Source organism: Capsicum annuum, chromosome 4 (assembly GCF_002878395.1).
Source record: "Capsicum annuum cultivar UCD-10X-F1 chromosome 4, UCD10Xv1.1, whole genome shotgun sequence".
NCBI lineage: Eukaryota > Viridiplantae > Streptophyta > Magnoliopsida > Solanales > Solanaceae > Capsicum > Capsicum annuum.
In genome coordinates, this window is record NC_061114.1 from 38,020,477 (window position 1) to 38,047,489 (window position 27,013).

The window sequence follows — 27,013 nt, forward strand, 5'->3', positions numbered from 1 at the left end:
TATCAATGCCAACAAAGTTTGGATAGAGAGAATAACATATATTATTTAAATATGAATAAAAAGTATTATAAATTGCAATAGTTAGCAATTTAAAATATCAAAAAAAAAAATGTCATATATATTTTTTAAAAAATACGTAAAAAATACTATATATCACAATAATTGACAACTTAAAAAATTCAAAGATTAATCTGTCTGTTCTGACACAACTTCATTGGTCCTTTTCCTCGCCTTCATTTTTTCATCCATTTTAATTTGTTTGTCTTATTTTTTTTAATTTGTTCTATATTTCAAAAGATACGAAAAAAATTCATGTAAATCACAATAATTAACAACTTAAAAATTTAAAAGATATAAAATATTTGGCTGACTCTCGAAATTATTCATAATCACTTAATTTATAGTAGAAGAAAAAGTACTATAAATCACAGTAATTAAAAAGTTAAACCATTTTAAAAATATAATTGACTATCAGTGTCACAAAATTTTGAACAAGGAGAGTAATATATATTATTTTAAAATAACATAAAATATAGAGATAATACCCAATTATCCCCCTGAACTATACCAAAAAGGCTATGACACACTTCAACTTAAAGGGAGCCCTATTACTCCTGAACTAATTAAAAGTGAAATTTTCACCCCCTTAGTGCCTATGTGGCACATACGTGGCATAACACACTGAAGTGTCCACGTAGGCACACGTGTGTGCCACATAGGCACTAAGGGGGTGAAAATTCCACTTTTAATTAGTTTAGGGGTAATCGGACCCCCTTTAAGTTCAGGTGTGTCATAACCTTTTTGGATATAGTTCAGGGGGTAATTGAATATTTTCTCTAAAATATATTATAAATTATAATATTTAACGGCTTAAAATATCTAAAAAAAAATCTGTTATACATTCTTAAAAAATACTATAGATCACAATAATTAACAATTTAAAAATTTAAAAGATATAAAATATTTGGTTGATTCTTTAAATTATATCAGTGCCACTTAAATTGGAATAGTTAAAAATATAATTGAATATCAACGCTACAAAACTTTCGATGAGGAGAGTAACATGTATTATTTGAAAATTACATAAAAAAGTATTATAAATTACAATAATTAACAAGTTAAAATATCTAAAAATATAATATGTAACATAACAACTTAAATTTTTTTAAAAATATAAAATATTTGGTTGACTCTAGAAATTATATATATACTACTTAAACTGAAATTAAAAAAAGATATTATAAATCTCAATAATTGAAAACTTAAATATTCTAAAAATATAATTGACTATTGATGCTACAAAAATTTGAACAAGTAGAGTAACATGTATTATTTACAAATTATATAAAATGTATTATAAATTATGACAATTAACAATTTAAAATATTTAAAGCATATTAAAAATATGTTTGATTATCTAAATTTTATTTATATCACATATAACTAAATAATAACATATATTGAGCCCGTGCTGGCACGGCCTCAACATCTAGCATAATATAGTGTAGATAGTAGAATAATAGATAAACAATGATGGTTGTTAGCCTCCGCCGAGCGTCACAGAATCAATATCTTACCTAAGCAAAACACCCGGTCTAACCGGACCTACCTTTTCAACAATTAACCAGGAACCACACCGGTTCTTACCGGTTCACATCCACTTCGGCATCCAGCAAATTCTTTTCTTCAAAATTCTTCGACTCCACCAAGTCCCAATGTCAATTTTACCGTCAAGTTCTTGTACTCCAGTTACTAAACAACGTATACAACCATTTTCTTCTCGGGGAAGACGAAAAATGTTATCATTCGGAGTTAATTTTGTGAAGAGAATATCAATTAAGTGCGGGGTTAACGGGGAGACTGAGAGTGCTGCAGCTTTGAACAGTGTTATAAAAGATGATTTATTCGTTGGATTTTTTTAGAGAAGCTTGGCCTTATTTTCTTGCACATAGAGGGAGTACTTTTGTTGTGTTAATTTCAGCTGAAATTGTTGATAGCCCTCATTTGGATCATCTTCTCATGGCACGTCCTACTTTAACTTTGGCTTCTACTTCCTCTTTTCATTTTACTTAGACGCCTGTAATAAAAATAAATATTTGCTAAAATCAAGTGTCTTTTTTTTTTTTTTTTTTTCTATACTACCGTATAGAGTAGTATTTCCTCCATTCATTTTACTTGCCCCCTTTTACCGTCCCCAGACACACCGTATGTTGTTGCTTATTTTACTTGTCCACCATCCCAAAAATAGATTTTCACTAAAAGGTACGCTCTCCGTTTAAAAAAAGAATGAACTACTTTTCTTTTTATTCCATTTAAAAAAGAATGATTTTCTCTTTTTGGTAATATTTTAATTTCAATTTTCTACCTGACATGTTTAGAACCACAAGATTAAAGGGTATTTTGGTACATTTAACACAATTCAATTCTTTATTTTTCATATTTTACCTTTTAAGTTTAATTACTTATTTTTTAAGTCATTTTTCATGATTAATACTACATCAATTAATAGGGGACTTGGGTAGTGTCTATTAATAGGAGTAGTGTGGTAAAATAACCATATCAAGTCCAAATATGACCGAGTAAAAATAAACGGAAGGAGAAATAGTTAAATTTAGCATTTTAATACATCATTAATAAGTCCAGTTTAATAAAATACACCTCTAATCTAAACTTTTAAGGGGTATGCCAGATCAACATGTGCTAAGTAACATGAAACAGAGAGAATAGTTATGTACTCAGGATGTTTTCATTTTTCTTTTTCCTTTTCTAGTAGTGGAAAGTGCAAGTTTTTTTTTCGGAAAGAATATTTTGTTAGAGATGTTTTGTAACTGCACAGGTAAGTGTATGATTTAGAGAAGTTTAAATTTTAAAAGAACTCTAACTATCCAAAAATATAAGATTCTTAATGGGCTTGAATAAAGCGAAATGGATACAAAACATATATACCATTGAATTAGATAGGAGGGTATGTAGATTGCGGGTTAGGGTAGAAAGATATTAGTAGGTAGTTGAGCGTTGTCTAGCTTTTCGATGGGGTAAGTGTGATTGTAGTTTAGAGTATTGTATTTGTCTTGTTCATGTAGTTTATTGCCTATCATAGCTATTTTCTTTTGACATCTGTTGCTATCCGTTGTTTATTTTATTTCGATTACCACACTAGTGATGGACTTGTCTATCAAGAAGGGCAAGAAGAGAAGGGCCGGGGCGGGTCGACCTAGAATTAAATGGGGTGGCTTGATGCCAGTTAGTGGCCTGGAGATAGGGGAAAAGGTAGCGGGAACGGGGGTGTGGGAGTGCAGGGGGACGTGGATGTTATGTGGGATAGGGCTGCCAGCTGCATCACAGAGACTGCTAGAGAAGTGTTGGGTGTTTCGAGGGGTCGAGCAGGACGTCATAAGGGGGACTGGTGGTGGAATGAAGAAGTGAAGAAGAAAGTGGAGATTAAGAAGAAGTCATATGTTAAGTTGATTGAGAGTAAAGATGAAGCGCAGAAGCGGGTGAATTGGGAGGTTTACAAAGTAGCAAGAAAGGAGGCTAAGTTAACAGTTACGGCTGCTAAGTTAGCAGCGTTCGAGAGCTTGTATGCGGGGTTAGAGGAGAAAGGTGGGGAAAAAAAGTTGTATAGGCTTGCTTAGGCTAGGGAGCGGAAGGGTCGTGACCTCGATCAAGTGAAGTGCATTAAGGGGGAGGATGGTAGTGTTTTGGTGGAGGATGTTCACATTAAGAAGAGATGTCAGGAATACTTTCATAGCTTTCTGAACGAGCAGGGGGACAGAGGCATTGAGTTAGGGGAGCTGGAGCACTCTGAGGAGAGCCGTGATTTCAGTTACTGAAGGCGTTTTAAGGTTGAGGAGGTCAGTGAGGCTATTCATAGGATGCGGAGGGGTAGGGCGACGGGGCCTGACGAGATTCCGGTGGATATTTGGAAGTATGCTGGTGGGCAGGTTTAAGGTGGTTGATGGATTTGTTTAACGACGTTTTCAAGACTGCGAGAATGCCTGAGACTTGGAGATGGAGTACGATGATTCCGTTATATAAAAATAAGGGTGACATTCAGAGTTGCAACAACTATAGGGGTATTAAGCTGTTGAGTCACACTATGAAGATTTGGGAGAGAGTGGTTGAGCGGAGATTGAGGAGGGTCGTGTCCGTTTCGGAGAATCAGTTTGGAGTTGCCTGATCGCTCGATGACAGAGGCAATCCACCTGGTGAGGAGATTGGTGGAGCAGTATAGAGAAAAGAAGAAGGATTTACACTTGGTGTTCATCGACCTAGAAAAGGTGTACGATAAAGTCCCAAGAGAGGTTCTTTGGAGATGGTTGGAGGTGAGAGGGGTCCCGGTGGCGTACATCAGAGCTATTAAGGACATGTACGATGGAGGGAAGAACCGGGTGAGGACGTCGGGAGGAGACTCAGAGCATTTTCCGATCGAGACGGGGTTGCATCAGGGATTGATTCTTAGTTCGTTCTTATTCGCGTTGGTGATGGACGTGTTGATGCGGAGTATTCAAAGCGGGGTGCTTTGGTGTATGTTATTTGCAGACGATGTAGTGCTAATTGATGAGATGCGGGGATGTGTGAATGACAAATTGGAGGTTTGGAGGCAAACCCTTGAGTCTAAGGGGTTCAGGTTGAGTAGGTCCAAGACGGAGTATTTGGAATGCAAGTTCAGTGACTTGAGGCAGGAGGACGAAGTGGTGGTGAGGTTGGACTCCCAGGATGTTTGTAAGAGAGATAGTTTTAAGTATCTTGGGTTTACGATTCAAAGGAATGGTGAGATTGATGAGGATGTCTCTAAACGTATTGGAGCAGGTTGGATGAAGTGGAGCTCGCCTCGGGAGTGTTGTGTGATAAGAAGGTGCTCTTTAAGCTTAAAGACAAATTTTATAGAGTGGCAGTCTGCCCAGCCATGTTGTATGGAGCGGAGTGTTGGCCGGTCAAGCGCTCCCACATCTAAAAATTGAAGGTGGCGGAAATGAAAATGTTACGTTGGATGTGTGGGCTTATTAGAGGGGACAGAATTAGGAATAAGGTTATCTGGGAGAAGATGGGAGTGGCTTCGGTGGAGGCAGTGTTGTACAAGGCGAGCGCCTCGTCGCCAATGGCGAATGGCGAGGCGAAAATCAAAAGGTGACGCCTTTGCGAGAAAGGCGACGTGGCGAGGCTAGGTGAGGCGGCGATAAAGGCGACGCCTTTTAATCGTGTTTTAAAAAATTAGGGTTTTAGGTATATAAGCTAATTTTAGGGTTTATTTACACATTTTAACACTACCAATTTACAAATTGGTGACTGTGGCTGCTACTATTCACCTCAGAAGTTTGATTCCGGTGGCCGGCGACGAACTCTGGCGACTTCCGAAACTTCGGTAAACAGTGATTTCTATTTTTTTTCTTCTTAATCCAGCGACTGAATATGTCTTTTGGTACTGTTAGTTTTTTTCCTTCCTTTTTTTATCTTCTTTTTCTTCTATTTTCCGGCGGCCGGCAACTCTGTAACAGTGAACTTGTAACAGTGAACTTTTTCTTCTATTTTGGTACTGTTATTAATAGTTTTACTGTTATAACCAGTGGGACTATTAATATACTTATTATGTAATTTTTTTTAATATACTTATTATATTAATATACATAACCAGTGGTAATATTAATATACTTCTTTTTTTTCTTATAACATTATGTAATTTTTTTTAATAACTTATGTAGATTGTAGAATTAACATAGCATGATGGTAATATTAATATACTAATTAAATTATTTGATCATTAACAACTTTCAATTTCAATTTTTTGAGTCATTTAAGTTCTACACTTTTAGTATCTATATACTATATTTTTTTAATTCCTGACTTGAAATATTTCCTAATATATTAGTGTTATTGAAATTTTGATCATATATATGTTATTTTAATTTTTTATAATTGTCGCCGCACATTCGAAAGGCGCGGCGAGGCAGGGCCTTGTTGCCTTTTGTCGCCTTTCGCCGTCCAAAACACTGGGTGGAGGACAAGATGCGGGAAGGAAGACTGAGATGGTTTGGGCATGTGATGAGGAGGGGCGCGGATGCCCCACTGTTCGTAGGGGTGAGAGGCTAGCTTTGGATGGTTTCAAGAGGAGTAGAGGTAGGCCGAAAAAATACTGGAGGGAGGTGATTAGGCTTGACATGGAGCAGCTTTAGCTTACTGAGGATATGATCCTAGATAACAAGGTGTGGAGGTTGAGGATAAGGGTAGAAGGCTAGTGTGAGTGTGTGGGTTGTAGCAGGCAGTCAGGAGAGATCTTGCCTTTATTTCTCGTATTTTTGTTTTTTCTCTGGTTTCATTTCTATTATTTCTTATTCTTGTTTTTTCTGTTGTGTCATCCATCCTCTGTTTATTAGTCTTTATCTTGAGCCGGGGTCTATCGGAAACAACCTCTCTACTTCTTCGGAGGTACGGTATGGACTGCGTACATCTTACCCTCCCCAGACCCCACTTTGTGGGACTACACTGGGTTTGTTGTCGTTGTTCTTGTGAGAAATAATGGAGAAAAATATTATTGAATGGTGTGTTTACATAATTACATCAAGACCCTATTTGTAGACACTATAGTATAATTTTTTTTCAAATAAGATTTGGTATATACCATTCCTATTTCTAATAATATTCCAGCGCTTCCCCTCAAGCTGGTGCATACAAATCATATATACCTAGCTTGTTACAAATGTAATGAATACGAGTACCGGTGAGGGACTTGGTGAAGATATCTGCAAGTTGATCACTTGACTTCACAAATTTTGTAATAATATCTCCTAAGAGTATCTTTTCTCTAACAAAGTGACAATCAATCTCTGTGTTTAGTCCTTTCATGAAACACTGGATTTGATGCGATATGAAGGGCTGCTTGATTATCACATGCAAGTTTCATCTTACCGATTTCTCCAAATTTTAATTCTCTCAGCAACTGTTTGATCCAAACTAGCTCACAAGTTGCTATAACCATCGCTCGATATTCTGCTTCTGCACTAGATCGAACAACCACACTCTGTTTCTTACTCTTCCAAGACACGAAATTACCTCCTACTAAAACACAATATCCGGAGGTAGAACGTCTATCAGAGGGTGATCCTGCCCAATCAGCATCTGTGTATCCAATGATATGCTCGTGACCTCGATCATCAAAGAGTAGTCCTTTACCTGGAGCTGACTTTATGTATCGCAGAATACGAGCAACTGCATCCCAATGACTATCACAAGGGAAAGTCATAAACTGACTTACAACACTCACAGGAAAGGATATGTCAGGTTTATAACGGTGAGATAATTCAACTTTCCAACCAACCGCCTATACCTTTCAGGATCACTGAGTGGCTCCCCCTGTCCTGGTAGAAGTTTGGCATTTGGATCCATAAGAGTGTCAATGGGTCTACATCCCATTATTCCTGTCTCCTCAAGAATGTCTAAGGCATACTTGCGTTGAGAAATAACAATACTTGATCTGGATTGAGCAACTTTAATACCTAGAAAATATTTCAGTCTGCCGAGGTCTTTGGTCTGAAAGTGCTGAAAGAGATATTGCTTCAATTTGGAGATACCATCTTCATCATTGCTGGTGAACAATATCATCAACATAAACCACCAGATAAATACACAAATTTGGTTGAGAATGTCGATAAAACACTAAGTGATCAGCTCCACTACGAATCATGCCAAACTGCTGAATTACTGTGCTGAATTTTCCAAACCAAGCTCGAGGAGACTGTTTCAGACCATAGAGTGACCTGTGTAATTGACTTACATACAAGGCTACTAGACTCTCCCTGAGCAACAAAACCAGGTGGTTGCTCCATATAGACTTCTACCTCAAGATCACCATGCAGAAAAGCATTCTTAATATCCAACTGATAAAGAAGCCAATGACGAACGACAACAATAGATAGGAAAAGACGGACAGATGCTATTTTAGCCACTGGAGAAAAAGTGTCACTACAATCAAGCCCAAATATTTGCGTGTATCCTTTGGCAATAAGGCGAGCCTTAAGCCGATCAACCTGATCGTCTGGATCAACTTTAACCGAATAAACCCAACGGCAACCAATAGTAGATTTACCTGCAGGAAGGGAAACAAGCTCCCAAGTACCACTCGCATGTAAAGCAGACATCTCATTTATCATAGCCTGCTTCCATCCCGAATGAGAAAGTGCTTCACCTATAGTCTTAGGTATGGAAATAGATGACAAAGACGATACAAAGGCATAATGGGGTGATGATAAACGATGATAACTAAAGAAAGTATAGTGTGGGTTAGCATTACGAGTGGAACGCATACCTTTTTAAAGTTCAACTGATTCGGCTAGAAGAAGGCAAGTCCGCAGTAGGAGCAGCGTCCGACGCATGACATGAATCATCTGGGACTAATGGTGGACGCGGACGACGATGATAAGTCAGAAGTGGTGGCACTGTAGCAGGAGACGTAGAAGTAACTGTTGATTCCTTAAAGGTTGGGTCGGGTAAGTCTAGAGATATGGGTAAGACCAAAGATGGTACAGGTAAGACTGGAGATACGAGTAAAATCTCAAAGATATCAGGATGATCAGAAGATATATAGTAAGGTCGGGATTAAAAAAAAGTAACATCGGCGGACATAAAGTAGCAACGAAGATTTGGTGAATAACAACGATACCCTTTTTGAACTCGAGAGGAACCAAGGAAGACACACTTGAGAGCACGAGGGGCTAATTTATCTTTTCAGGGGCTAAGTTATGGACAAAACATGTGCTCCCAAAGGCATGAGGGGGGATAGAGTAGAGATGTGACTGTGGAAACAATATAGAGTGGGGAACTTTATTCTGAAGGGAAGATGATGGCATTCTATTAATTAGATAACAAGATGTGAGAACTGCATCGCCCCAAAATTGCAGCAGAACATGGGATTCAATGAGAAGAGTGCGAGCAGTCTCAAGAAGATGCCTATTTTTTCTTTCTGCTATACCATTTTGCTGAGGGGTGTATGGACAAGATGTCTGGTGAACAATTCCTTGATGAGTCATAAACTCTTGAAACTGAGAGGATAAGTATTCTAAGCATTGTCACTACGAAAAGTACGAATAGAAACACCAAATTGAGTCTGTATTTCAGCACAAAAATTTTTGAATCTAGAAAATATCTCAGAACGATCTTTCATTAAGAAAACCCAAGTACATCTTGAAAAATCATCAATGAAACTAACAAAATAACGAAAACCTAAAGGTGAACTGACTCTACTAGGACCCCAAACATCAGAATGTACTAATGAGAAAATAGACTCGGAACGACTCAATACTACGTGGGAAAATATCACGGGTGTGTTTCCCAAGTTGACATGACTCACAATCTAATGTGGACAAACTAGGCACCATCTTTTGTAGCTTGGATAGACTCGGATGTCCCAAACATTTGTGAATTAGGTCTGGAAGGCCTGTAATGGAGCATGCTGTGAAGGAATTTGAAGAGGTAAGATGGTAAAGGCCTTGTGATTCATGTCCTGCGCCAATCGTCTGTCCCGCACTGCGGTCCTGCATTAGAAAAGAGTCATCAAGAAAGGTTATGCTACAATTAAGGGCACGTGTCAAACGACTTAACAGATGCAAGATTAAAAGGACAACCAGAGACATAAAGAACAGAGTCTAGAGTGACAGAAGATAGGGGTTTGGCTTTTCCAATTCCTTTTGGTTTTGTTCGGATCCCATTGGCTAAAGTAATAGCAGGAAGAGATTGTGAATAAACAATATTAGACAAAAGTGATTCGTTACCAGAAATATGATCAGAAGCACCTGAGTCTACAACCCATGATCCAAGAGTCTTACTAGACTGTGAAACACAAGCAAAAGGATTACCAGCAACTGAAGCATCAGACTGGGCAACTGAGGGTACTTGTGGAGATGTCTGTTTACTTGCTCTATACTGGAGGAACTCATCATATTCTGTTTGGGCAATATGAGCATTATTGGATGGTCGATTAGGCTGTGGAGATGTCTGCTTACTTGCTCGATTTCGAAGGAACTCATTATGTTCCTTTACAGCAGCAGGCTCATAACTGGGTGGTCGACCATGCAAACTATGACATATATCTTGAGTGTGTCCAACTTTATGACAATAACTACACTTCGATCGAGATTTTCCAAAACGACCTCCATGTATTCTGAGTGTGTGCAACTTTATGACAATAACTACACTTTGATCGAGATTTTCCAAAACGACCTCCTCTTCGCCGATTTTTCGTAGGCTGATATGTTCGTTTTTCTGTGGTTTGAGATGCAAGAATAGAAGAGTCAACATTGGGTGATGAAACTACTTTGTGACTGGGAGGCGCGGCAAGACGAAGCAGACGAGAGAATAACTCATCAATTGTAGGAACCGTAGGACTAGCTAAAATCTGATCACGTACAACATCATGGTCGGTAGAAAGTCCAGCAAGTGTAAGAACTAAAAACTTCTGTCTGTGCTCTTGTTGTTTTCCTACATTCGCAGTGACGGACATCAATGTATCAAATTCTTTCATGACTGCTTGTACTTGTCCCAAGTAAGTAGACATATCGGATTCCTGTTTCTTCAAATTGGTCATTCGAGCTATCACATCATAAAAACGAGATATATCATTAGTGTATAAAACACGAGCCTTTTCCCAAACTAAATAACACGTCTGGAATGGACGAAACAAAGGCATCAACTTGGAATCAATAGATCGCCATAAGAGACTACATAGTTGAGCATCAACTTTATCCCATTGCTCTTTAACTTTCGCATCTTCCGCACTAGACTTTCCCTTTTTATCTACCACACTAGCCTTGTTTGTTAAATGATCTTGGACACCTTGACCTTTGCACCACAACTCAACTGAGGAAGCCCAGGCTAAATAATTTGAACTTCCCATTAATGGTTCGGAAGTGATCATAGGGCTTGAATTTCCGATACCGGTAGTTTTGGGGCTAAAAACCATCATACCCAAAAGACATGTTGGGAATTTTAACTTGAAAGTACCAAGAACTATAACTGAATCTCAACTGAAGCCGCCGGAACCCTAACTCCGGCGGCCGAAATCTTCAAAAAAGTTGTCGGAATTTGAATATAAGGTAACTGGCCGAATCGGAAAAGGACGGCGACCCTAACAAAAAAGGAACCACTCAAAAAATTCAACCGAAGAAGGCACACGTGCCTGCGCGTGATTGAACTTGCTGATTTCCTGCAGGCGCGTGGGGCTTATTTTCTGGTGGTTTTAGGTCGGCTTTGCGTCGCCTGTTCTTTCCGAGCCTCTTGGTGGTGTTGTATTTTTCACTCTATCCACAAAATAAAGAACGACACAAATCAGTCTTCGGAATTGACGACGGTGACTGAAGGTTTTTTTTTTTTCTTTTCTGAAGTTTCTCACCAATGCTCTGATACCATGTGAGAAATAATGGAGAAAAATATTATTGAATGGTGTGTTTACATAATTACATCAAGACCCTATTTATAGACACTATAGTACAATCCTTTTCCAAGTAGGATTTGGTGTATACTATTCCTATTTCTAATAATATTCTAACAGTTCTATTATGCCTTTCCTTATTAGTTGTAGGACTTCCTGGGTATGATGTTGTTGTATGTAGTCGAATTGGACTAGTTAGTTTGGATTGAGTAGTGATTGATTGATTTTTGCAAATATCAAGTTCATTAGTTGTTGATTTATCCCACTTTCACTAAAACATGACGTTTTGATTTACGCACAAACTGTGCAGGATATCTCTCTCCTTCATGGGTTGGGAATCAAGTTTGTTCTTGTACCCGGAACTCATATCCAAATTGATAGGTTTCTGGTTGAAAGAGGTAAGAGAAATGCTGTTATTTTCTTTTTCTGCTCATTTTGATATTGCTAGTTTGTCGCCGCACGTGTGTTTTCTTCACTACTTCTGATGCTGATAGAAGATTTTTATTTCATCTTCTTCTTATAGTTTATTATTCGTAATGACAGACAATTATTTTCAACTTAGACTCCACTTACATTATGTCGGTATTTAACAGGGGTCTTCGTGTATTAGTGAAAGACTTATATGTCCATGTATTGTGAGATTTAGAGAACCTCTTGTTTTAGAGAACTCCTAATGTGATTTAAAAACACTCTGGAGTACTTAGTATTGGAATGAAATGGACCTGAATGTGAATTCAGTTGATTCATAGCTGGTGTCGACTAGTTTGTGATTGATAGAGTTTAGTTATCTCAGATGGAATCTTGATGACTTTGTCTCAAGTAAAATGTTTATTTTGCTTAAGAATGTTGATTTTTCCTCGTCTTGATGTTATCTTCCTTTAGAAAGTGTCCCTGTGTTGGTACATGTATCGTCCTATCAAATGAGGAGAATAGGCATGTTTTACTAACAAACTCCGAAGATTTCAAGCTAATAAAACTCTGGAGAGGCTAAATGGTATTCTGCCTCTAATTTGGCTCGACAATTGCTTGAGGGAAACTGCTTTGTTTGCTCTAAACAGTGAAGACTTCAGGTTAAAGCTTGATCAACTTGCTAATGATGAGCTGGTGCTCATAACCTAGTAAATAGTTTAGATGCAAGATCGTATTTCCTATTACATTGACTATAACATGGAGAAACCCAAAGCTTTGTCAGCCATTTTCATTTATAGAAAGAGAAATCAGTAACATCAAAGCTTTTGATAATATGCATTTAAAAAATAGCCAATAGTTTTGAAGGAGTTTAACCATCTTTACTATTCAAAGTCTTCTATTTCTTCTTTTTCAATTAGCACCATTATATTATTTTTGTTTTCCCTATACTACAGTTTTTCCTCTATTTAAGAAGAATATCTTCAGAAGCAAGTGATTTGATAACTCTTTGCTTACAGGAAGTGAGCCCAAGTATGTAGGCCGCTACAGAGTAACAGACCCTGATTCACTGATGGCTGCAATGGATGCAGCTGGGAGAACTCGTCTTATGATAGAAGCAAAGTTGTCTCCTGGGCCATCATTGACTGGTGTCCGCCAGCATGGAGAAAATAGTCGCTGGCATGATGGTGTTAGTGTTGCTAATGGTAATTTTCTAGCTATGAAGGTGAGAATATAAACCGATTGCATAATGTAAATAATAGTAAATTTATTTTTCATTCTTTTTGGTTTCCAATTTTCTGCATCCAGTGTCATTTCAATGACAATGAGTTTGACTTGGGATTTTCATTACAATTTCCGGCAGAGAAGAGGAGTTGTAGAAGGAGTCGATTATGCAGCGACTGGTGAAGTAAAGAAGATAGATGTTTCTCGCATTCGTGAGAGGCTTTATCAGGATAGCATTGTGTTATTAAGCAATCTTGGATATTCCAGCTCTGGGGAAGTTTTGAACTGCAAGTATGCTTTATGGCTTTTGATAGGTATCTTTGTTGATGTCGTGCATCATTAGTCTGCATCTTGTTCTACTTAAGTCGTTAAAATCAGCAATAAACAGAATTTCAGGAAGCTACAGACTAAAGCATAGTGATACATAAAAGACTTAAGCTTAGTAGTGGTCCATTTCCCTATTCTACCCTCTCTTTTAATCAAACTGTAAATTGCCATTTTCATGTTTACTTAAAACTAATGGGACATTTTCCTCTTTTAACTCTTCAACTGTTTGACAGGCAGACAATGCTCCTTCTCTCTCTCTCTCTCTCTCTCTGAGTAAAAACTCGAGCAGTTGGAAGATTGCAATACTTAAATCTGAGTGTAGGATCAAAATCCAGAAGTCAATCAAAAGGAAGTCTTCTAGTGAAAACATGAAAATAAATGAGAAATAACTAGCAAGAATGTGTTTATGCCTGGGATGCATGTCAACTATTACCAGAAGAAGTGTAAAATTAACTCTTGTAAAAGAAATGTTACCTCGGGTTGATCTCATTTTGGTCACACATTTGGGTTTATATGTGCATGATTGAATTGGTTACACTCAACTTAGGTGGTTTCTTATGGTAACGCTTATTTTTCCTATCAATCAGTTTCTTCACGATACATGTAGTTTTAATATAATTCAAAGACTCTCAACAGGGTGAGAAGGAAGTACACCTATAACTATCTCTGCTCTTCTTTTATTACAATATAGTACTATTTCTTGGAAAAAAAAGTCTTTGCATGCGCACACACACACATATATGGGTCAAAAATGACTACCATCTATTGGAGGGGTGATATAGATGGACTTGCTGATTTAAAATTAGCTTAACATTTGACTTCGAACGCATCTTTATCCCTTACTATGGGTAGAAGTCAATAATTTCACGATTTTATGTGTGTCAGAGCCCTCTACGGAATGCTATATTTTTTTTATATCAATCTGCTTTCTTGGGAACTTAGCTTGTTTTAAACTGTGGGTCACGTGTTTGCAGAGATTACTTTCATTTCTTGATTTGTACTAGTTTTTCATTTTTTTTACATAACTATCTCTAATTAATTAAAGCTAGATGCTCAGTACACAACATTTCTCTGAAACTACCATTGTGAGTTAGTGTTTGTGGATATGTTGAGTGGGTCACAGCCCTCGGGGTGAATGCTTATCTTTTAAATCAATCTACTACCACTGGAACTCAACTTGCATTACACAGTGGTCCACCTATTTCATGATCCCATGCCGAGTTAGTTCATTTTGCAGTTCCTAAAGTGTGACATGGTTTTCTTATTTCTATAAACAATTTCTGATTGATTAAGCTTAGATGCTCAGCATACAACATTCCCTACTATTCAATATCGAGTCAGTGTTTTGTGGATGTGTTTTCTCTTTCCTTCTTTATTTTGCCTCGGGTCTTAGGATTGCTAATGTGTTCTATTTTATTGAAGCACATACGAAGTTGCCACAGCTTGTGCCGTGGCTCTAGGAGCAGAGAAACTGATTTGTATAATAGATGGTCCAATTCTGGATGAGTCTGGCCGTCTTATTCGTTTCTTGACTCTTCAAGATGCTGACATGTTGGTTCGCAAACGAGCAGAACAAAGTGAGACAGCAGCTAATTATGTAAAAGCTGTCAGTCAGGAGGACTTCAATCTTTTGGGTCACAATGGTTCCGATGGATCGACCTCTTCCTACAATATGAATGGTTTTAGCCAAAGATACAGTGTTTTTCAGAATGGTGTTGGTTTTGACAATGGGAATGGGCTTTGGTCTACTGAGCAGGGTTTTGCCATTGGAGGACAAGAGAGGCTAAGTCGACTAAATGGTTATCTTTCAGAGTTAGCTGCAGCTGCTTTTGTGTGCAGAGTAAGATCCTGGCTGTCTAATCACTATATCTGCAGATTTATGGAAGTTTCTAAACTAGACAATAATTGTCATGTTAATTTACCGAAACCCTACATATACATTAGCAAAATTGCATGTTCTCTAAACTTGAACCTTGATGGCTAAAGGGGTAGATTTTGGAAGATATCTCTCTTTGCTGTTGACTTCTTTTATAATAGCTTGTGCAGTACCGAAATATATATTAACAGAATAGTCAATTTTGTGTTCTCACTGCATACTATGGCTATATGGTTTGCCATGTCTAGTAACTATCAACTTTCACAGTGATCTATGGTCTGTCATCTCACTACTTTACTTGATGAAATTGTCATGTCTCTACTAAACTGACACCTCATTTAAAAATATTATATATGATATCTCTATTGGCTTATTAGTTAAAACTTTTGCCAATTATGTACTCCATTTGCCATCAGGGAGGTGTTCAAAGAGTTCACCTGCTGGATGGTACTATTGGTGGAGTTTTACTAAAGGAATTGTTCCAAAGAGATGGAGTTGGTACAATGGTAGCTAGGTATGCAAATGTTGATTGTAATTCAGTCAAGGCATGTTGATATTCAGTTTTCCACATTTTCATTGTTTCCTCTTTAAGTTGATCAATGATATTCTTTTTTCTTTGTGTTTTTGAACCGTCAAATCCATGGTAAAAAGAGCTCCCTGTCAAAGTAAGTGATTTACGAGAAGACAAAATATAATCTACAATTAACGAGCTCAGTAGGTTAACAGTAACAAATCGGGCTAATGCGAGCCACCTTTCAGTATCATGGTTAAAACACCACCAAAGGTGGAGAAGAATAGCAGGAAATTACTCTGCTATTATTCCTATCCAAGTTTGACATTTTATTTTCTTTGTGGAGAAATTGATGGTGCAACTTAAAAGATTCAATCCCTTAGGATACACTTTTGGTATATGACTATTAGAAATATGATCCAGAATTTCTAGAGATGTTTAACCAGCTACTTATGTTGCCAAAATGCACTTAGCCTTCTTTTAGAATATTGATATATAGAACTCCATGAGAAGTGAGAATCTGCATATGTCTGGTTGTCTGTTCCACCCCCAATTTGACATTATGTTTCTCACCACAGAAGTTCATGATTTCCCCATCTCTAGAATTAACAGTTGTACTCTCAGTCGGATAGTTATATTAAGACATAGCTAATTGATATTTGCTATCCTTTTTATGACTATCCTTCGGCTAAGATGTGCATGAATCTCTCTTCCTCAGTGATCTTTACGAAGGAACACGAATGGCTAGGCTGTCAGATATTCCCGAGATCAAACAATTATTACAACCTCTTGAAGAGTCTGGAACATTTATCAGAAGGAGTGAGGAAGAGGTTACTCTTGTTTCTTTTTATTATGTGCAAATAGTTGTCGGATCAGCTTCTATTTGGTTAATGTTTGTATATCATTTTTCTTTTTCATAATTGTGTGTTTTTAACTTGTTCTAGCTGGTGGAAGCGCTGCATTCATTCATTGTCGTGGAGAGAGAAGGCCATGTTATAGCTTGTGCTGCTCTCTTCCCTTACTTTGGAGAAAAATGTGGAGAGGTTGCTGCTATTGCCGTTTCTCCTGATTGTCGTGGCCAAGGACAAGGAGACAAATTACTTGGTATAGTGACTCTTCTCTCATAGTAAAACTAATTACCCTTTGCGATATATAATGCATGTAAGCAGTTTCAGGATGCTGTGGTTATTTGCATTTGTCCTATGAAGTTGCAAACACATTAAACAACAGAACAATTTAAAGTTCAAGATATTTCAACAACAAAAGAAATCAACAACTGAGTATTCTTCCTCCACCCTACAAAGTTTATTCTCCCGCACACTCTAGAGTTACCAAACACTTTTTGGAATTCAATTGGTTATGTGGTAACTTCAACATCACGATTCCCATCTTCTGTTTCAAGAGACTCTTCATCTTTTCCTTCATAAAAGTATCACTAAAACTAAAACCAGAAAGTGTTAATAGGTTAGAAAATAAACAAGAGAGTTTCCCACTCAGTCTCTTTTTTTTCCCTTTCATTGTCTTTTGGAGAACATCACTTAGAACACTTTTGGTTACTCTCTATTTTTCCCTCTTGGTTCTCCTCTGCTTGTTTCACCACGCTTTGCTCACTTGACATCCCAGTGTCCCACTAACCTTGCACGACACTACTACTCATTTTTCTCTTTTGGGATGACTGTTAGAATATGAGTAGGAATAGAAATAACATATAGAATCCTACTTGGGAAGGGATTGCAATGTAGTGTCCTATTAGAAAAAGGATTGGAATGTAATATCTATAAATAGGGCCTCAAAGTAATCATTCATATAGTTACATCAATTCAATAATATATTTCTCTTATATTTTTCACGTGGTATCAGAGCTTCCACGATCTTGGTAAAGAATCAAAGAGTTTCCGCTGCCGGCGGGCGGTTATAATCCATATATGCCACCCGTGTGGCCAATGATTATGTTAGGAAAAGTTGGGTCACTGACTCACTGTGTATCTTTCTAGTGATTGTAATGTAATGTCCTATTAGAAAAAAGGATTGGAATGTAGTATCTATAAATAGGGCCTCAATGTAATCATTCATATAGTTACAACAATTCAATAATATATTTCTCTTATATTTTTCACGTGGTATCAGAGCTTCCACGATCTTGGTAAAGAATCAAAGAGTTTTCGCTGCCGGCAGGCGGTTATAATCCATACTTGCCACTCGTCTGGCCAATGATTATGTTACCAAAAATTGGGTCACTGACTTATTGTGCATTTTTCTAGTGACTATTTTCTCATATCTTTGCATAGCACCATGCATCTGTCCGGTGACTACTTTGTCATATCTATTTTTCTTAGTACCGTCCTTCTTTTAGGACTACTTTCTCATATCTGAGATGCATAGCACCGTGCATCTTTCCGGTGACTCCTTAGATCTGATTTGTGTAGTTCCATGTCTTTACGGTAACTCCTCAGATCTGATTTGCGTAGGGTCGTGTCATTATTCCGACCCTATCCATATAAGTTCTCTTTTTCAGTAGGGTTGTGCCATCATTCCAACCCTACCCATATAATCTCTTTTTTAGTGGGGTCGTATCGTCATTCCGACCTTACCCATATAACTTTTATTTTTCAGTAGGGTTGTGTTATCATTTCAAATCTACCTCTATAATTTCTATTTCTCAGTAGGATCGTGCCATCATTTTGACCTACCCATATGATTCTCTTTTCAGTAGGATCGTGTCATCATTTCGACCCTACCCATATAATTTTTTCTCAAATGGTGACCATTTTTCATCCATTAAATCTAATAATCCAGCGTGTGAGTATGTTCCGGCCAGTTCTTCGGTGACTATCTTGTTCAAGATCTACTCTTAATTTCGAGATGACCCATATAATTTATTCTAGTTTTTGGCAATTTCCCAGCGACGCATCGACTTTCCAGAGATGTTTACTGCTTTTCGGATCACTTTTTCAGTTTGTTCTGTTTCAGTTGAGGTCTCCCAGACGTCCAAAGCAGTCCTTATCAGTTTTCTTGCAGATATCTTCACCAAGTCCCTCACCGATCCTCGAATTAGTTACATCCATAACAAGCTTGGTACATATGTCTTCTATGCACCAGCTTGAGGAGGAGTGTTAGAATATGAGTAGAATAGGAATAATATATAGAATTTTACTTGGGAAGGGATTGTAATGTAGTGTCCTATTAGAAAAAGTATTGAAATGTAATATCTATAAATAGGGCCTCAATGTAATCATTCATGTAGTTACAACAATTCAATAATATATTTCTCTTATATTTTTCACAATGACAACATGCTCCCCCTTACTCCTCTCTAAGGCTGTCAACGGACCGGAATCGGAACCGCCGGATCGGTTTGACCGGATTCAGAACGGTACCGGAACCTCATTATCGTTTTATATCGCTGGAACCGGAGTTACCGGAACCGGAATACCGGAAAATTTCCCTTGTTCGGACCGGTCTGCTAGCTACCGGTGTGGAACCGGAACGGACCGGAGCGATACCGGAACGTTACCGGAATATCGTCGCTGGTACCAGTTTTTTTTTTTTTTTTTTTTAAGTTTTAATTTAGATTATAACTTAATGAGATTAATATATAAGTTATATATATATATATTTTTAACTTATATAATTTATATAATTTATTAACTTTTTTATAATAAGTTTAAGTTTTAATTATTGTAAAAGGTTTTAAATTTTAACTTTAAAAATATATGTTAAGGTAATATAATATTTTTAGTAAGTTTAAGAAGTTAAATTTTTTTGTAACTTTATAAACTTAAATACTTAATATAATATTTTTTTTTTCATAATTGCAACAAACAAAAGAGAAAATTTAAAACAAAATTAGGCGAATAGCCGTTATATTTATTCAAATTTCGTACTATACATTTATTACAAAGATATTAAATGTAAATCTAATCTACGCAGCCACCTTCTAGGAAGGGTTCTGTGTGAATTAGATTTCTATTGTAGAATCTTATTAATATCTAAATTGTCTATAATTTTTTTGGTGTAACTTTTCTAATTCTTCGACGGATAAATCCTCCGGAATTGGTCTATTTCCTTGTTCCTCCATTGCTTCCATTCCATCATCACTATTTTCCTCAAAAATTTCATCTATTTCGTCTTCAATATGGGGTGGTAATTTGGGGAGCCCAAAATTTCTTCGTTCGGCATTGATCCAATCTCTAAATAATACCGAAATCTCCAAACTATCCCTTGCTAACGAATACCGATGATCTCTTATTATAAATCTTCCTGCGCTGAAAGCTTGCTCCGAAGCAACTGAAGAAGCTTGAGCTGATAACAAATCTCGAACCATCCTTGAAAGTTTTGGAAATTGTCTGATCCGGGTCTTCCACCACGATAAAAGTTGTTGTTTTCCAGTTTCATCTCTAATATTTTCCCGGTCCTGCGAATGATACGAATCAAAATCATTACTCCTACAACATTGAAGACCAAGTTCTTTGCCCATCTCGTCATCTAAATCATCATATCTACGTCTAGAACTAGGAGGTTCAATCGGCCCAATATTTTGTTCCATAACTTGATACAAGTTATATAAACTCCTAGCTGTAGATACTATGCTAGCACAACAGGTTTCAACTGATGGCTTTTGATGAAGTCCAATTTCTAAATTGTTGTATAATTTTCTAACCAACATCACTGTACCATGTTCTTTATAAAATGGGTTTAATAAATTAGTTGTTAAAAGAATTTGTGGAATAGGAAAATAATATTTTTAAAATTTTTCAATCATAGCTTCAATTGCCTCTTTGTTAGGACATATTTTTTTATATTCAACAAGTACTTTAGAAATAGCAGTAATAGTTACTAAAACAGAACAAGTAGTTGGATTATATTGAGCAGATACTGTGTTCGTGGCTTGATAAAAACTTTTCAAAAATTTACAAAGTTCTTCTACTTCAGTCCAATCATCTTCATCTAGCATTAAATTAACATCTTCATTATAAGAATTATAAACTAATTGTATAGGTTTACGATATATAACAACTTCAAACATTTGAAACAAAGAATTCCATCTAGCAGGAATTTCTTTTGGAATTTTTCTATATGGAAGGCCACATTGTTCACATTTACGTTTAAAATCATCCATTATTGCCTTTTTTTTAATTTTTAAACATTGAACTACAAACAATTCGCACTTTAAGACAACCATTTCCAAACAAATGAATACCATCATGTACTATCAAATTTAAAATATGTGCAGAACATCTAACATGAAAATGATCTTGATACATTAAACATAATCTAGTTTTTAACTCGTCAATAGCTTTCAAATTATTAGAAGCATTATCTAATGTGCATGCCATAGGTTTACCAATCTATTGTATTAGCTATATACATACCGGTTTTAGACTCATCGACATATTTATAAGCAATAATTCTTTTTTGCATGTTCCAATCGTGATCAATCCAATGAGCCGTGAGAGTAAAATAATCATTACCGACAACACTAGTACCCATATCAGAAGTAACAGATATTCTACCATCAAATTTATCAAATAAGCAACGAAGAAAATGACAATGTTCAGCTTGAAATTTAAAAATATCATTTTTAATTGTATTTCGTGAAAAACCTTTAAAAGAGGGATTATATACTCATTGAATATAATGAATAAAATCGGGATGCGAAGGAAAACTAAAAGGCAAACCCATAACAGCAACCATTTTCGCTAGTTCTTCTCTATCTACATCTTCACTATATGTCGAGGATGAACTTGCTTCAGCCGGGTTAAACATGTCTAAACGTGTTTGAACCATATTACCTCCTACAGATTCATGTACAAATGTTGTACCATCTTTTTTTGCCTTAGCCTCATTTTTTAGACGAATAAATTCTTTATTACATCTCATCAAATGCGAAGTTAGCAATCTTGTCCCGCCATTTTTTCCCCCAGTCAAATGTTTAAAAACATTCTTGCATTTATTACAAGTAGCACTACTTTTTACCCTATCATGCTCCATAAATTTTCAAACTAAAGACCTTTTAGTACGTTCGGTACCTTTGGCCCTAGTAAATTCCGGTAAAAGGGACAGTTCTTCACCGTGTTCCGGTAATTCCGTAACCGGACTAGTAGGGGTGGGGGTATCACCTAATTCTTGTTCTTCTATATCATCTTCCTCTGGTAAGTCTTCCTCAAAATTATTATAACGCCTATTCAGGGTCTCATTATCTAATTCCATACCGATACCAACATCGAAACCATTAGGTTGCGATAATGAAGTTTCATTAAATCTAGCCGGTAATGAACTAGTACTAGCCTTACTTTTTTTATTTCTACGAAAGACCTTACCAAAATTTGATTTTTTACCACTATTTTTTTCAAAATCCATATTTCAAAATAAAATATTAAAACAAGCAATACAAATACAAATTGATGTTCGTAAATAAATGTAGATACTAAAAATAAAAAATATAGATAATTAACGTAAATAAAAAGAGATTAAAGTTGGAACGAATATACCGAACGCCTGCGTAAAAGCAGACGTATAACAAATGTCGGAATTAAAAGATGATAATTAAAGCTTGTAATATCTTCAAAAAATCTTCAACTTCAACTAATATAATAAATGAATCCTCAACTTCAAGTGTTCAACTAATATAATAAAACTAGAAATATTTAGAGAATTTGAGAGAATATTAAGAGATAGTATGAAAATTGATAATATTTGTGTGAAAAAATAATTGAAATGAAGTATATTTATAGTAAAAATTTTAAAGGGTGGTGGGGGGTAATTGGAAGGTGGGGTGGGGGGTGGGGTGGTTTTTTTTTTTTTCTAAAAAAAGGGCCAAACTTTAAAAGTTACGGATTGGAAACCGGTACCGGAACCGGTCTACTGGAACCGTAAATACCGAAATTTTTCGTAGGTTCGGACCGGTATCGTTTTCCGGACCATTGTGTACCAGCCGGACCGTGTCGTTACCGGTACCGGAAATCAATCGGAAACGTCACTATCGGAACGGAACGGAACGGAAAGTTCCGGGTCCGTTGCCAGCCCTACTCCTCTCAAACTTTTCTATCTCAGTCTCACTTTTGTTCGGAGTATCAGGGTTTTCATCATTCATGGGATGTTAACTCTTTTTTCTCTCTTTTATGTCATCCCAAGTAATAATTACAGGCCGTAACCTCGCACATTGTTTATCACATAAATTATATCTTTCTCTTAATCATTGTAAGAGAACTCTTGAAGTAACTCCATTTTTTCCCCTTTCCAAGAGACGCCATTACAAGCAAAGATCACCATTTGAAATTCCCGTCGGACATAAGCTTGCCCCATTTAGATATAATGAACAGTTTTGACACTGTACTACTATTATACCTTTAGGCACCGTGTTCATGATTATCAATTCCTCTAAACCTCCTTGTACCTATGGAAGATCTCGAAACCAAACGATTAGATATAAAAGTCCCTTACCAACACTCTTACGTGTGTTCCCTCAAAGATGTGGCATATGAATATGATGCCAAAAATGTGTTATGTGTTAAAAAAAATTTCAACTAGATCTTGAAACCTCTATATAAAGAGAAGATATATACACTTCATCTTTTAACACTCTGCCACCTTCATACGGCTTCAAAAGTTCATAATTTTTGTTCATTTGAATCTTAGAAAATGGATATTGAATTTGTTAGAGTTGCACTTTTTGGGATGGTGAAATTGTTCACGAGAGTAATATAGTATATTATAGTATCTCCCCAAGTCCAATACTAAGTATCCAATTTCAATTGGTTATGATGAATTTCCTGGTTCAATTTTTAGAATGATGAAAATAAAAAGTGATGATTATGATTTATTTATAATCGGACATTATTCAAACTCTTTCTCATCACAAGGATTGGTAAATTATGGGGAATGGATTATATCTAATGATTAGTGGTTGACTGAATTTTCGAGGGCTCCTTATGATTATGCCAGTCAAATAAAGCTAAATATTCTTTAAGTTTATGTTAAGAAGGAGCGTAGGACTGTCGTGCGCACTCTCCTTCACATGCAGATGTAGCCCGAGAATCCAACTAGTGTTGTTGATACAGTAGTTCAGAACAAAACAAATTTGCAAGACTTTTTTTCTAGACTTAACAACAAGGAACTCCCTCCCTTCTTTATAGTGTAAGAGCAAAACAAATTTTGAAGACTTCCTTTCTTAGCATCTGCATATCAGGTGAGTAAAGACAAATCATTAGGCAGTCGCCGGCGACGTTTTCTGGCAACTCTTCGGTGAGTAATTTTCGCTGTTTAATCTTGACGGATCGGTGTAGTTTTCGGGAATTGTTTGAGACCCGTTTTGCCACAATTCTCTCTCCTCTGATCACAGAGAGAACGAACTGCCGATAATTTTTCTCCGGCGAACAATCGTCATTTCTCCGGCAAACATCTCCGATCTTTTTCTCCGGCGAACAATCCTTGATATTTTTGTGGATGTCGTGCCTGTGTTATTTTATCATGTCCCATGCTTTTGATTTTTTTTTTTTGTATACTGTTCTTTTTCTTGAGCCGGGGGTCTATCGGAAACAACCTCTATACTTCTTTAGAGGTAGTGGTATGGACTGCGTACATTCTACCCTCCCCAGACCCCACGATGTGGGAATATACTGGGTTTGTTGTTGTTGTTATTGAACAATGCCTGATCATTTTTCTCCAGCGAAACTCACTTTCTTAACACCGAAACAGACCACCAGTCACAAAACCAAGAACCACCGGTGAGACTCCACTGCTCTCACCATCGCTAGTGAGACCACCGCCACCGGTGAAACCAACCGTCCACATCCATCTTCTCAAATTCCGATGGAGAACTAGCGTCACAATCGATGAACCAAGGCAACGCCGGAGTTCCACGGGCGAACACCAGTTTCCGGCTAGTGACTTCGATTTTCGACAAGTATTTTGGCTCTTTTCTCCTGTCTTTAAAACCCCTTTTCACCCTTTTTCAGAATTCGAGCTTTCCGAAGAAGGAGGAGCACCTTATTACTTTTCGTAGTTCAGTTAGACTTTTTGCTCCTTAGAAAGGATGATAAAACGCTATGTAAAGATTGTAAAGTCATTTCTAGCGAGAATCTTTCGACTCAACATAGGTTGTTGGTGATGGACGTGGTCATCAATAAGGCCCAAGATTAAGTGGGGTAGCTTGACTTTGGCTAGTGCGTTGGAGATGGGAGAGAAGTTGAAGAGTAGGGAGGCTTGGGACAGTAGAGGGGATGTGGATAATATGTGGGAGACGACTGCCAGTTGCATTAGGGAGATCGCTAGAGAGGTGTTGGGTGTCTCGAGAGGTCGATCTAGTAAGCATCGAGGGGACTGGTGGTGGAATGAAGAGGTTAGGAGAAAGGTGGAGTCTAAGAAAGTGGCGTATGCTAAGTTGGTGGAGAGCAAGGATGATGAGGAGAGGCAGACGAATAAAGAGGAGTATAAGGTTGCTAGAAGAGAGGCTAAGAAAGCGGTTACGACGGCTAAGACAACAACTTTTGAGAGCTTGTATGCGGCTTTAGAGGAGAAAGGTGAGGATAAGAAGTTCTATAGGCTTGCCAAGGTCAGAGAGCGAAGGGCTCATGACCTTGACCAAGTGAAGTGCATTAAGGGAGAGGATGGTACAGTGTTAGTTGAGGATACCCTCATTAAGAAGAGGTGGCAGTCCTATTTTCATAAACTCTTGAACGACGAAGGGGACAAAGGTTTCATGTTGGGGGACTTGGAGAAATCTGAGGAATGTCGCAATTATGGATATGGTAGGCGTATCAAGGTTGAGGAGGTCAAGGGGGCTATTCGCAGGATGTGACGGGGTAGGGCGATAGGGCCAAACGAGATTCCAGTGGATTTTTGGAAGAGCACTGGCGGGGCGGGTTTGGAGTGGTTGACAAGGTTGTTTAACATCATTTTTAGGGCGGCGAGGATGCCTGAAGCGTGGAGTAAGATGATTCTTTTGTATAAGAACAAGGAGGACATCCAGAGTTGCAACAAATATAGAGGTATTAAGTTGTTGAGTCATACCATGAAGGTTTGGGAAAGGGTGGTAGAGTTGAGGCTGAGAAGGATCGTGACTATCTCTGAGAATTAGTTCGGTTTTATGCCAGGTCGCTCTACTACTGAGGCCATTCATCTTGTAAGGAGATTAGTGGAACACAGTTTCGAGAGAGGAAGAAGGGCTTGCACATAGTGTTTATTGATCAGGAGAAGGCATATCACAAAGTTCCCGGAGAGATTTTGTGGAGGTGCTTGGAGGCAAGAGGGGTGCTCGTGGCGTACACTAGGTCGATTCAGGACATGTATGATGGCGCAAAGACTCATGTAAGGACAGTAAGAGGCGATTCAGAGCACTTTTCGATTTTGATAGGGTTGCACCAGGGATCGACTCTTAGCCCTTTTTTATTTGCCTTGGTAATGGATGTTTTGACGTGTCATATTCAAGGGGAGGTGCCTTGGTGTATGTTATTTGCTGATGATGTGGTATTGATTGACGAGACCCGTGGAGGGGTTAATGATAAGTTGGAGATTTGGAGACAGACCTTTAAGTCTACAGGATTTCGGTTGAGCAGGACTAAGACGGGAATACTTAGAGTGTAAGTTTAGTGATGTGTCGTAGGAGGCTGATGTGGTTGTGAAGCTGGACTCTCAGGCCATTTAGAAGAGGGGGAGTTTTAAGTATCTGGGGTTTATGATTCAGGGCAATGGTAAGATTGACAAGGATGTCACGCATTGTATTGGGACAGGGTGGTTATAATGGAGGCTCGTGTCGAGAGTTTTAAGTGATAAGAAGGTTCCCACAAAGCTTAAAGGTAAGGTTTACAGAGTGGCAGTCCGACCGGTTATGTTGTATGGAACGGAGTGTTGGCCAGTTAAGAACTCCCACATCCAAAAGTTAAAGGTGGCGGAGCTGAAGATGTTACGATGGATGTGTGGCCATACCAGGAGAGATAGGGTGAGGAATGAGATTATTCGGGAGAAGGTGGGGTGGCTTCGGTGGAGGACAAGATGCGAGAAGTGAGGTTATGTTGGTTTGGGCACGTGATGAGGAGGGGCTCCGATGCTCCAGTGCGGAGGTGTGAGACACTGGCTATGGATGGTTTTAGGCGGGGTAGAGGTAGGCCGAAGAAATATTGGAGGGAGGTGATTAGGCATGATATGGAGCAGTTACAACTTATGAAGGACATGACCGTTGATAGGAAGGTGTGGGATTAGGGTAGAGGGTTAGGGTGCGGGAGTGCATCGGTAACAGTAGGGAGCGTTC

At 37.7% G+C, this 27,013-nt stretch overlaps 1 protein-coding gene across 2 annotated transcripts in view; it reads left to right on the forward strand.

Moving 5' to 3' along the window:
- The window catches only part of LOC107868013 (probable amino-acid acetyltransferase NAGS1, chloroplastic), a 45,352-nt gene that overhangs the window by 10,847 nt on the left and 7,492 nt on the right, over positions 1–27,013 (forward strand). For both annotated transcript variants that reach the window (XR_007054888.1, XM_016714550.2), the window contains exons 2-8: positions 11,730–11,817; positions 12,847–13,052; positions 13,191–13,342; positions 14,801–15,218; positions 15,671–15,768; positions 16,484–16,595; positions 16,710–16,869. Coding sequence is in view for 1 of the 2 variants with exons in the window: in XM_016714550.2 (XP_016570036.1) it covers positions 11,730–11,817; positions 12,847–13,052; positions 13,191–13,342; positions 14,801–15,218; positions 15,671–15,768; positions 16,484–16,595; positions 16,710–16,869 (1,234 nt within the window). In the remaining variant the exon portion in view is untranslated. The remainder of the gene's footprint in view (positions 1–11,729; positions 11,818–12,846; positions 13,053–13,190; positions 13,343–14,800; positions 15,219–15,670; positions 15,769–16,483; positions 16,596–16,709; positions 16,870–27,013) is intronic.